General features: G+C 47.8%; 1 protein-coding gene across 1 annotated transcript in view; it reads left to right on the forward strand.

Moving 5' to 3' along the window:
- Window positions 1–3,406: 3,406 nt before the first annotated feature.
- LOC105104082 (mucin-16) overlaps window positions 3,407–12,575 on the forward strand; it is a 58,601-nt gene continuing 49,432 nt past the window's right edge. The window contains exons 1-5 of the mRNA XM_064480282.1: window positions 3,407–3,503; window positions 3,840–3,949; window positions 5,660–6,890; window positions 6,993–8,222; window positions 9,822–9,930. Coding sequence (XP_064336352.1) covers window positions 3,407–3,503; window positions 3,840–3,949; window positions 5,660–6,890; window positions 6,993–8,222; window positions 9,822–9,930 — 2,777 coding nt within the window. The remainder of the gene's footprint in view (window positions 3,504–3,839; window positions 3,950–5,659; window positions 6,891–6,992; window positions 8,223–9,821; window positions 9,931–12,575) is intronic.

The following is a 12,575-nucleotide window of genomic DNA, read 5'->3' on the forward strand; positions in this document are numbered from 1 at the left end:
TATTCTATGGGACAATTCATTGCCAGGATTGTTATAAAATAAGTTGGATTATTGTCTGTGGTTAAAGCTTTCAATACGTGGCCCACAGTTGAGAGGAGGTGTCCACGTAAAGTGCTTAGGTGCCTGAGTACAGCTGTCCTGAGTCCTGAAAGCAGTAATCTGACACGTGCTTCTGTGCTAGAAGGTGGAAGGGTTCTGTCATTTTCTGATGAGGGTGGTGAACGAATATGAAAACATACAGGAAGTAAGATGCCTGGAGCTGCCTCTTCTCCTAACCTGTTAAAGCTAAGCCACAGAGCTGCCTTTCAGTTAGACACACAGTTTTGAGGTCTAGGGGAGAAAGGCAGCTACAATGGAGCAGAAGAAGGAAGAGTTTTCCCCTGTTCTGGGTAGAATATTTACCTTCCACTGAGACATGAGATGTGATACATAGGTCTGCCTGGAGGTCACACTGAAATAGCAACTTTGGCCAGTGAAAGCCAGGCTCACAGCCAGCATTAGGCACAGAGGTAGAGAATAGGATTCGTGCCATTTAGAGGAGCAGACTATGGGCAGAGGGGGTGTCCAACCGATTTGTCAAAAGAGAGAGAAGGGAGAGTCAAAACCGGAAGAACCCCTTTTCCACCTCCTTGCAAGCTTCCTAACTGAAGAGCTGTTTTAGTTATAAACCCGCCCATCAGAAGCCCGTGGACACCTGCAGGTATCATCAGTCCAAGCTGCAAGGAGCCCAGGTAGATGGGGGCGTAACCTCACTGTTGAGGGGACCTTGAACGGGACTTTGAACAGTTCGGTAGTTTATGGACCCAGGAGCCGGGAAGAGGAGGCAGGGAGGGCTAGGAGTGAAAAAGTACTGAGTCAGAATGGGGAAAATGTCCTAACGTGTTCCTCTCCTCCTCCTGACAAGGAGAACTCAGCAGAAGGTCTGAAAAAGGTGCCCAGACAGAGAGACCTAGGAATGAAGGCTCCTGGTCCAGGTGCAGGAGCGCAGATATGCATGAGAGGAGCCAAGTCCTTGACTGCAGCTGCCTTGAGTGACTGGAGTGTATTGGCTGCGCACCCAGTCTGGCGTGGGGAGGACCGGTTTCCTCTTCGAAGCTGATATGCTTGAGATAACCGTCTCTGGTTGGGTCTGAAAAAAATCACACACCGGTTTTTAACTGGGAGCCAGACCTCTCAAAAACTGCAACAATCCTGCTTGTATTAAACGCATCTTACGTAGGTATTTTAAAATGAGTAAAGGTGTAAGAGAGTGATGGACGACTTCACTGGTTCTAAGGAGAAAGAACATCTGAAAAAATTTACATGCTTGAGACCAATCAGATCAGCAGTCCCCTCAATTAACAAAAGCTTTCCATCCCTTACGACCATCTTGAGGGCTTGATTTAATGTAAAAAAAAAGACAGTTATTCTTTTTATTATTTTTTGTTTTGGGGGGGAGGTAATTAGGTTTTTTAAATTAATTAATTAATTTTTAATTGATTGAACCCAGGACCTCACGCCTGCTAAGTACGCACTCTGCCACTGAGCTCTTCCCTGAAGATACTCTATAAATGCCTTCTCAGAGACTAGTGAGGGCCTGCTAAGCTAATGTCTAGTGAAAATGTTCCTCCTGGATCCACATTCTTTTGAATGCAAAAGTAACGCCTCTGTCTTCTGCTTCAGGGCCTGTAGAGTCTGTGGCCACCACCACCAGGGAGCTGAGTCAAGGAGAACCCAGAGGTACCACTTGGCCAACCAGTAACCCCACATCGCTTATGATAGCTATCAGTCTGGGTACGTATGAGCATCATCTCAGTTTCCTTCACGGCTGTCTCACGTGTGTCCTTTTCCCTCATCCCTAAGGCCAAAAGTTGGATTGTTTAAGGAAGTCAGATCACTAGATTTGAAATAGGTTTCTTTGACTTCTTGCCACTCTGAGGATGTTGGTAATTTTTTCCTAGAGATTGTATTCACAGAACACTTTCACTGCTTCACCTTAGCAATGTGTATGATTTACTAACGAATTCCAATTGCCAACCGATTCAGCGGAAGAAAATGCCACAGGGTCAGTTCTCTCCACGCTTCCTCTTGCCCCAGGATGAAGGATCTTTCTAAATCAGAGATCATCACTGGAATCTTGTGTTGACAGGGAGGGCACAGACAGACTGGAGGGGACATGGGTTTCTTTTGTCACAGGAGAAGAAGGGGTCGTGGTCCTTGGCTAAGCCAAGTTGGTGAGAATGATGTGAAAAGCTGGTCCCCGGGCAGAGTGCCCCTGGAAGGTCAGGCTTTCCTCAGCCCTGTGGCAGTTAGATGTCCTTGTCCTCAAGGACGGGGAGAGGGTTCAGAGAGGGAGATGAATTTGAAAGTTGACGAAAGTAAAGAAAAAGATTTCTCTCATCCTTCTGTTCTCTTGCTTCTGAAATAGAACTCCATCCGTGGCGTTTCAGCGAACTAAGAGTTCAGTGATCAGGAGGAGGCTGGAAGTTATAAGCTGAAACTGGTTGAGCAAGGGCAGGCTTTAAAGAGAAGAGTAAAAATAGGGCAAAGAAAGCCTCTTGCCTGGGGACAGTGCAGGTTTATCACGGCCTCCCATATACAAAGAGCCCTTTCGTGTAGGGAGTGCAGCTGACCGAGTTGCAGGGAACAGTTTCCCCTGAGCAAACAAGACGGGCCAAGGCCCTCACCCTACTGTATCTTTGGGGATGGTCACTATGCCCCCGGGTGTCCAGAGTCTTGAAGCATGGTATGGAAGGGTTAACACTGTCTTCTCTGGAGAAGAAGGAAATAAGTTTGAATTGAAATTCTAGGAAGCAACACATGTGATACTGTTAACCAGAAGGACACCCCTTCTCTACCATTTGCGTATCTCCTACCGACTTGTTTTCTAATCACAGGCATGCCCACAAGAAGCCCAGAAATGGCTACAGCCTTCCAAATAGTGAGCTCCAAGGAGCCCGGCACCAGCCCAGAGGCCAGGCACGCTCTGGGAAATTCCTGGGAGACTTCAACAGCAACTGTCCCCACAGAGACCACAGTGGAAGCAGTCAGCCTTCAGGCCACAGCCACAGGGAGGGGCAGCATCAGCCTCCCTCGCCTGCCCACGGGATCCATGGCGCCAGCCACGTCACCAACAAAAGGGACAGCAACTACAGGAAGCATCTCCCTCCCCCCATCTAAGGCTTGGACCAGCCCCCTTTTGGGGACTCCAGAAGGGACCCTAGAGTCAGCCCCTAAAGGCACCACAGGGACTGGTCCACGAAGCAGCCCCACTCCGATCCCAAAGCCAACTGGAGTGAATTTCTCCACGTGGTTCGGCTCCCCTGCAGGGACCACAGTGGACACACATGTCTCCCTGAACACATCTTCCCCTGGTCTTGAAAACTCTGTGGCCATCCCAGACTCCGTGACGATCCAGAAGGTAACCATGAGCTCAGAGACAGATAAGTCTGAATTGATTGCCAAGACAAACATCAGTGCCACAGCCATTCCTCCCACTGTCCTGAGTGAAAAGACAGTGACAGGTGAACAACAGGCAAGTATATCTGTCGGTGAGGCTTATTCATCTGCTAGCCCACGGTCAGAGCAGACAACTGAGAGTGACCTGACTATTGGCAAATCTCCTGAGGCCACAGACATATTGGATACAACCTCCATAGAACAAACCACATTAGCATCTCTGACCTCTGAAAGTGAAGCCACTGCGAGCCTCACCAGTGTTTCAGGAGGAAAAATGAGCTCTTCACCATCCGTCACATTCCCCTCAGTGGGGCCTAAGACGCCGGTGGCCGTTGCAAGTGTAGTGACTAGTGATGTTGCCTCTACTCTTGGGCTCCTATCACGGACCTCATCTCCTGCAGGAGGGAGCATCATGGATGTAACCACAGCCCCCAGTCCAGGTGTCACCACCACCATCACCACCATGGAAACCAACTCAGTCCTGACGACCATGCCCAATGCAAAGGGGAGTGTAAGTGCCACGGACAGCGCCCTGGCCACAATGACCAGCGCATCTGCCCTGGAGCACCCTCACACCTGGTCATCCACAGCCACTCCTGCCCCAGCATCAGGCTCCTGGACGACCACAGACATGGCTTCAATCTTGGGAGTCACAAGTTCTCCTAAAACAATTTCTGCAGTGGGCACAACTTCATCCTTAGCATCAAGCAGTGAATCGGGTTCAGTGTCTACCTTCCATGGCCTTGCGACTGTTGGAACCAGCCTAGCCAGCACATCCTCCTATGCATCTGGTGAAGAGACAGAGGCCAGCACGAGTGTAAGAGCACTGAGTCCTTTGGACACAACTTCATCTCTGCCCATTCCAACATCTGGTGTCGAGCGGACGAGCACCTCAGTTCCTGACATTTTAAGCACAAGTTGGACTCCCAGTAGAAGAGAAACAGAAGCCCTGCATGTTTCAGTGGCTCCTACTGACAATCCAAACACAAAGACTCTCCCAAAGGTCCTCCCACCCACCCCTCTGCCTGGTTCTCTGTCCACTCTTGACTGGGCCACTGGGAATTCTGTGTCACCACTCATAACTGCTACCTCAGCTCCTCAGGGGGTCACAACTCCTCCAGAGCTCCCTTTGGAAAAGACAGTCAGCCTGCCTACCTCACAGCTGCCATCCTCTGTAGGGGACATTACAAGTGGGCTCACACCTGCTACAATGGTAACTCACTCTAAAGTCTCTTTATCAGGGAGGCTAGATCCTGCCAGCACAGAAGCAGTGCAGAGCTCTACCCAGCTTCCCACCACAGCTGCTGCAGATCCAGGGCATGTGTCTAGACCAGAAGCAACAACTCTGGATTTAACTCCATACACAGTAAGAACTCCAGATCCCACTCCCCAGGGAAATGGACTGAGGACTCCTACCGCAGAGGCGAGAGCTGCCTCTCATTCCTGGATGGGGAAAGAAGAACCCAACTCAGGCACGTCTCTGAGCACTGAAGTGATGCCTGTCTCTCTCTCAGGAGGGACCATCAAGGAGGTTACTGACTCCCCAGGCTTCTTAAGGACCACAGATCTATGGCGTGTAAGCTTAGAAGCTGAGACAACGTCATCTCCAAGTTGGAAAAAGAGCACACGTGAGAGAATAGCCACTTCTGAACCTGCTACAGGCAGAGAGGCAACTCTCCCGGCTACAGACACCATAGATACAACAGTGTGGTCCACAGATTCTGCGCGTGATCTCCATTCCTCTGTCGCAGCCCACTCGGAGCCATCTATGGGCACATCTCCAAAGAATACTACCTCCATCACGGTGAAGGCCGCTGTTCCCACTGTAACCACCACCGGGCCAGAATCCACAAGGGCTGGAACAGAGCTGGATCACCCCTTGACCACTGGGCTGGGGGAGTCCAGTACTTACACGGACACCAACTCAACCACAGAGATGAGCACTGTCCATTCCCCGGGTTCTGTTGTCATTACCAGGGGGTCCAGGACAGAAGGCACTACCTCTGACAGAATTTCCATTGCAGCCCCGGCTCAGTCCACAGCATCATCAGACATGGCCAGGCCTTCCACCCTCCCTGCCATGGGAGGATCTGAAAGAATGACCATCACCATGCAAAACGGTCCTTCCGGGACTACACCACGGGCAGCACCCACCTTGGAAAAATCAGCCACAGCCTCCTTATCAGGAACTCACTTGGCTGTGACTCAAGGATTCCCACAGTCTTCAGTGGTTACTTCTTCCACCAATAGGGACATCACTGTTTCCACATCACTGACTAACTCTTCTAACACTGTGACTATTCAGACAGACTCCACATCCTCTCTGGTCCCTGAACTGAGGGAGACGAGCACCATCCAGCGGAACAGCTCAGCCACAGACAAAATCACAGTCCTTTCCAAAGAGCCCACTGCTGCTCTGACTGAGGTCTCTAGGACAGAACCCACCTCCTCCAGCAGCATGCCCACCCCTGGCCCTGTTCAGTCTGCAGTGTCACCAGACACCACAGCAGGCATCATCACCAGGCCCTCTGCCTCCTCTGTCAGGACAGCATCTGAAGAAATGACCATCACCACCCAAACAGGTACCCCTGGGGCTACATCCCAGGGCACACTTTCCTTAGACACATCAACCAAAGCCTCCGTGGTTGTGACTCAGAGTTTGACACAGTCACCCCTGACCACTCTCATGAGCCGAGGTCCTTCCTCTGTGGAAGCAACCAGCTCTCCATCCTCCCCAGTGCCCTTACCTGCTGGGAGGTCACCATCCTCTGAGTCCTCCACATTCCCAGGGAGGAGCCCCTCCTCTCCTACCCCTGCGACCTCAATTCTCACCCATAGCCTGGCGAAGACCACAGACATGATGAGCACCAGCTTGGAACCTGGAACCAGTTCACCTTCAAGTCAGATCAGCACCAACATTGAGATGCTGTCCACTTCTGAAGCCCCCACAGGCACAGGGGCTCTTCGCCCTTCTGAAAACACAGCTGTGACCAATGGGATCAGCACAAGTTCCGGACGTGAAACACATTCCTCTGCCCCAGCTGACTCGGAGCCACCCAGAGCCTCGTCTCCAGCGCTCGCTTCTTCCACCTCTAGCGACACCAGTGTTTCCACATCAATACCTCCCTCTTCCGTAACCACAACCATTGAAACAGACTCCACATCCTCCCTGACCCCTGAACTGAGGGACACCAGCACCATCCAGCAGAACAGCTCAGCCACACAGGACGTCACTGTCTTTTCCAAAGTGCCCACGGGTACTACTACAGAGGTCTCAAGCAGCATGTCTATCCCTGGTACTTTTCAGTCCACGATGTCACCAGACACCCCTGCAGGCATCATCACCAAGCCCTCTGCTGCCTCTGTCAGGACAACATCTGCAGAAATGACCATCACCACCCAAACAGGTCCCCCTGGGGCTGCATCACAGGGCACACGTACCTTGGATGCATTACCTAAAGCCTCTGTGGCAGGAACTCACTCAGCTGTGACTCAGAGTTTGACACAATCACCCCTGACCACTCTCATGAGCCGAGGTCCTTCCTCTGGTGAAGCAACCAGCTCTCCATCTTCCCCAGTGCCCTTACCGGCCGGGACATCACCCGCCCCCGAGTCCTCCACACTCCCAGGGAGGAGCCCCGCCTCTCCTAGCCCTGGGACCTCACATCACACGCCTGGTCTGGTGAAGACCACAGAGCCATTTGGCACAATTTCGGAACCAGCGGCCACTTTACCTCCCACTCTGAGTAGTACCAAAGCTGAGATGCTTTTCACTTCCGAATTCTCCATAGGTTCAGCCAAAGTTTTTCCTTCCATATACACGACAGTGACCACTGCGGGTTCCAGCAGTTCTGGACATGATCGAAGCTCCTCTGTGCCAGTTTTCTCCAAGTCATCAAGCCCCTCATATCCTGTTGGTACTGCGTCCACTCTGGGTGAGACCACTTTTTCCACATCAATGCATTCTTCCTTTGAGACCACAGGATTTGACACCAAGACACTTTCCCGTCTGACTCCTGGACTGAATGAGACCAGCACAGCCCTGGCTTCCGGCTCAGAGACACTCACAAGCACACCTTCGTCTCCTGTGTCCACTCATGTCTGGAGGAGTCCTGAGACTGACGCTACCTCCCCTGTGAAATTATCAGTCCCAGATCAGCCTCTACCTTCACAAGATACTCAGATTCCAGTGGAAACAGTCACACGATTTTATGGTTCTCCTTCTGTTGCAGGGTCTGCTGGCACAGCTGTCCCCACATCTCATCTTTCTGTGTCTGTCACAGAAAGTACTCATCACGCAAGCACAGATACGCTGTCTTCAGCTGAGACCATTCTTGCTGACGCACTGACATCGTCTCCGTCGGAGGCCGTGGCTTCCTTTGCCACATCTGGAGTTGCAGGTGCCATCTCAGCCACCTTGTCAGCCAGTCCATTTTCTAGGACAGAATCAGGCCCTAAGGGTGCTGCTCTGTCCACCATGGCAGAGACGCTACTTTCTTCAACAGCATCCCCCTCTTCAATCTTATCTACCAGTGATGCTTCAACCAGCCCTCTCCCCCGCTGGCTCACTTCCACACCAGCTGCCACACGTACAGCAGACTCCAGCCTCAAGGCAGAGAGCAGCACTGCCAGGGGACCGTTGGTTATGGTCAGTACTTTGAAGACTTGGACCCAGCCATTCAGGACATCTCTGTCACCCATGGCGGATACTAGAATGACAGAGAGTGTTGGCTTGGGACCAGTGACAAGTTCTCAAGTTCTTCCACACTCAACACGGTTGACAAGTAAGGACCCACACTCCTACAACCTCATTATTTGGGCCTCGTAGGAAATGGCTTCTTTCCTGGGAGGTAAAAAGGAAGCAACTAGGAACACGAGAAATTCTTCTCGCAAACATGTTGATCTCTTCATTTCCAGGCACTGAGATAGGCACTGGGGGAAACCAAGCTAAATAAGCAAACGGTTGAATAATTATAATTATAGTTAGAGATGTTCTAACATCACTGCTAATGCTGACGATGACAATAACATTTACAGAACACTTATTCTGTGTCAAATGCTGTTCTATTAGTTATTTAATCCTCCGTGGAACACAATTGGAGACAGGACTATTATAAGCCCATTTTACAAGTGAGTAAACTGAGATAAGGCTAAGTAATTTGCTCAAGGTCACAAAGCTGGTAAGTGATAAGAGCTCATACTGTATGGCACCGGGAGCCCGTGCCCTGGACCAGCAGGCGAGGCAGGAGTGGTCGGGGAGTCAGGGGAACATGCCCGAGATGCTGGCATCACAGAAGCCATGAGACGGGCGAGTTTTAGGAAGGAGGAAAGGTCCACTTTGTCAAATGCAACAGAACAGCCAAGTTGAAATGAGGTGAGAAGTTCTTTGACAACATATGGGTCTTCAGGGAGTCTGATGAAGGGAACATCAGTGTGTGTCAGAGGGTTGAAACAACACATAAAAGAATACACAGATACAAGAAGGGGTTCCCCCTTAAAACTGAGCATGTTTGTATATTGAGAACAAAGTCCAAAGCAAGGGAAACGCGAAGGGAAAAGGTGAGCGCGTGATAATTGAGGGGACAAAGTCCCTCTGGACGTGGGAGGTGCCTGGGACCCAGGAGGAGAAACAGCACCTCCAGAAAAACAGTGGAGAAGGACGGGACTTCCTGTGGGATCCATTCCTCGAATAAGTTGAATTTGGCCCCAGATTTTGTTCTGGACACAAATCCAACAAGACCCTCCAGGTACTCCAGCCCCTGCTTCACTAGACAGTACGGACAGGAGGATGGTTTCGTTCCCTCTCAAACTAGTGTTAACAATTCACAGTAAAGTTAGACACGTTGATGGCTCTGGACCCATGTCTTAAAAACATGACTCGGTAACGAGTGATTGGTGTTCAGTAAGCAAGTGATGAGTGGGACGGCAAGAATGTAGGGTTGTGGTTGGATGGGAGGAAGGAAGAAAGGAAGAATGGAGTGGCAGATAAATGAAAGAAGAAAAGATGGATGTACAGAAGGAAGGATGAAAATAAGGAAGATGGATGGAAGGGAGGATTGAAGGAAATAGGGATGAGAAGTTGAAAAGAAAGGAGAGAGGAAATATGAAATGAAAGAGGCATGGCAGGAAGAAAGGATAAAAGGAAGGATGGATGGAAGAATAAATGAGTAGATAAAAGTAAGGAATGGATGGAGGGTGGACAGGTGGGTGGATGGATCTATGGATGGGTGTGGTCACTCATGGCCCACAGCCCTGGCTCCAGTCCATACGGATGGTTGAAAAGAACTGAGTTGCGTAGTGAAATTAAATGGATCCATTTAGACCATGTTCTCCTTCTGGATGAGATGAGTTACCCTAGGTTTCTTCCCTACCCTCATCTGCAGGGACTGATGGCATTGTGAAGAGCATCACAAAGATACCCAATGAAGCAGTGCATGGAGGTACCACAGTCCATGTCCCCTTGGCATCCACATCTGCTGGTCTTAGAGGTACGTTCAACTTTGCCGACTTCCCAGTCATCCGACTTGTGCCCTTATTTCTTGTTCTAAAGGGATGAAATATTTGCTTCTCTAGAGAAAGAACCAGATGGAGTTGCCATTGGCTTCCCTGTCTTAATCGGATCTTTGTCAAATGGTTACCAACTAGATATTACCACTTCTCCTTCCCTCATAAAATGCTGGTGAGTTTAGTTCGAGGTTGGATACATCAGTGCCACAGATTTGACCCAGTTTAACTTAATTCTGAAAATGCTTGTTAATAATTGTGTGTTAGAGACTAGGACATAAACTGAGGATGCACAGATGAAAATACTGGGGCACTGCAGCCATGGAGCTCTCAGTCCAGCAGGGGAGACAGCAAAGGAACAAAACAATAAAATACAAAGATGTAAGATAAAGCAAAGGGAATATAACCAGTATTTTATAGTAACTTCAAATGGAGCATAATCTATAAAAATGCCAAATCACTAGGTTGTACACCTGAAACTAACATAACATCGTAAATCAATTACACTTCAATAAAAAAGACTTCCAATCATCAGAATTGTAGTAGAAGAAATATTAAGATGTAAAAGTCCCTTATCACTGGAAAATTTCAGCTAGAAATTGAATGACCATGTTTGCAAAACTATTAACTTATTCTTGTACTGTGTAGAAGTTTGAGTCAGACTTTTTCTGGACTTTCCAAATATATTTAAGTTTTCTCAAATTGTTCAATCAGCATTTTAATTTCTGTATTTGGATACACAGTTCTCTGGCATATCTCCTTTTATTAAAAACCAAACCCACAGAAAGCATAAAAAATAATGATGATGCAAGTCTAAGGGTATATAATGAATATGTATTTGAACTCTGGAGGGAGGGCTTCATGGAGGAGGTCATATTTGAGCTGGGTTTGAAAGGATGAATAGGAATTTAGCAGGAAGGCAAACAGAGTTGATGAAGACATTCTGGACAGAAGGCAGAGCTGGCATGCAAAAACAGAGAATGGTAAAAATCTGGGAATATTTGGGAGGTACAAATAATTTACCTTTGATAAAGTATGAAATACAAAGATGGGGTGGTGGGAGATGAAACCATAGACATGGGCAGAAAGCAGCATTTGGAGAACCATTTAAGCCTTTGTACTGCTTGGATGCCTTTTAAGAAAAGGACAAAGAAACTTATGGCTGAAGAGTAATTTATTGAAAAAAGGTAAAGTTCTTAGACTTAGATAAATTACAGTTTAAATCCTGGTCTTGACACGATAGATGTAATTAAATATCAAAAATCTCTGTGCACTGGTTCCAGTACCTACTTGATGATCTTAGATATGTCACTTAACTTCTTATCTGTAAAGTGTTGGTGGGGGGAAATGCCTACGTCAAAGCAGGTGTTGGATGCATTAAATAAAGTGAAGTCTTTGGATGTACCATTAAAAATGTTTAACCTCAATGAAGATCCATAAAATAAGATTACTACGTAACGGGCAACTGTAAAGGTTTAAAATGATAATATAGGACACCAACAAGAGGTCTCCAATTCTGATTTTTTAAATTGAAGTATCGTTGATTTACAATGTTGTGTTAGTTTCTGGTGTACAGCATAGTGATTGAATTATACACATACACACGTGTATATATTCTTTTTCATTATAGGTTATTACAAGCTGTTGAATATAGTGCTCTGTGCTCTACAGTAGGACCTTGTTTATCTGTTTTGTATATAGAAGTTTGTATCTGCTAATCTCAAACTCCTAATTTATCCCCCCCCCCTTTCCCCTTTGGTAACTATAAGTCTGTATCTGTTTTGTGGATAAGTTCATTTGTGTCATTTTTTTTTGGTTTCCACATATAAGAAATACCATATGGTATTTGTCTTTCTCTGTCTGACTTAACTTCACTTGGTACGATAATCTCTAGGTCCATGCACGTTGCTGTAAGTGGCGTTATTTCATTGTTTTTTTATGGCTGAGTAGTATTCCATTGTGTATGTATATACCACAATTTCTTTATCCAGTCATCTGCCCATGGACGTTTAGGTTGCTTCCAGGTCTTGGTTACTGTAAAGTGCTGCTCTGAACACTGGGGTGCATGTATCTTTCCAAATTAGAGTTCCCTCCAGATAGAGTTCCCTCCCAGGAGTGGGATTGATCAGATGGTAAGTCTGCTTCTAGTTTTTCAAGGAACCTCCATGCTGTTTTCCATAGGGGCTGCACCAAATTACATTCTCACCAGCACTGTGGGAGGGTTCCCTTTTCTCCGCAGCCTCTCCAGTTATCGTTTGTAGACTTTTTAATGATGGCCATTCTGACCAGTGTGAGGTGGTATCTCATTGCAGTTTTGATTTGCGTTTCTCTAATAGTTAGTGATATTGAGCATCTTTCCATGAGCCCATTGGCCATCTGTATGGCTTCACTGGAGAAATGTCTCTTCAGGTCTTCTGCCTATTTTTGGATTGGGCCATTTGGGATTTTTTGCTATTGAGTTGTATGAGCTGTTTGTATATTCTGGAAGTTAAGCCCTTGTCAGTCGCATCATTTGTAAATATTTTCTTGTCATATTCTCAATTGTTGGTTCCCGACTAGGGGTGCATATGAAAGACTCACCTGTAGTGACAGAGCACTTGCCCAGATAATAGCCTGATTGACAGACTCAGAAT

Source organism: Camelus dromedarius, chromosome 27 (assembly GCF_036321535.1).
Source record: "Camelus dromedarius isolate mCamDro1 chromosome 27, mCamDro1.pat, whole genome shotgun sequence".
NCBI lineage: Eukaryota > Metazoa > Chordata > Mammalia > Artiodactyla > Camelidae > Camelus > Camelus dromedarius.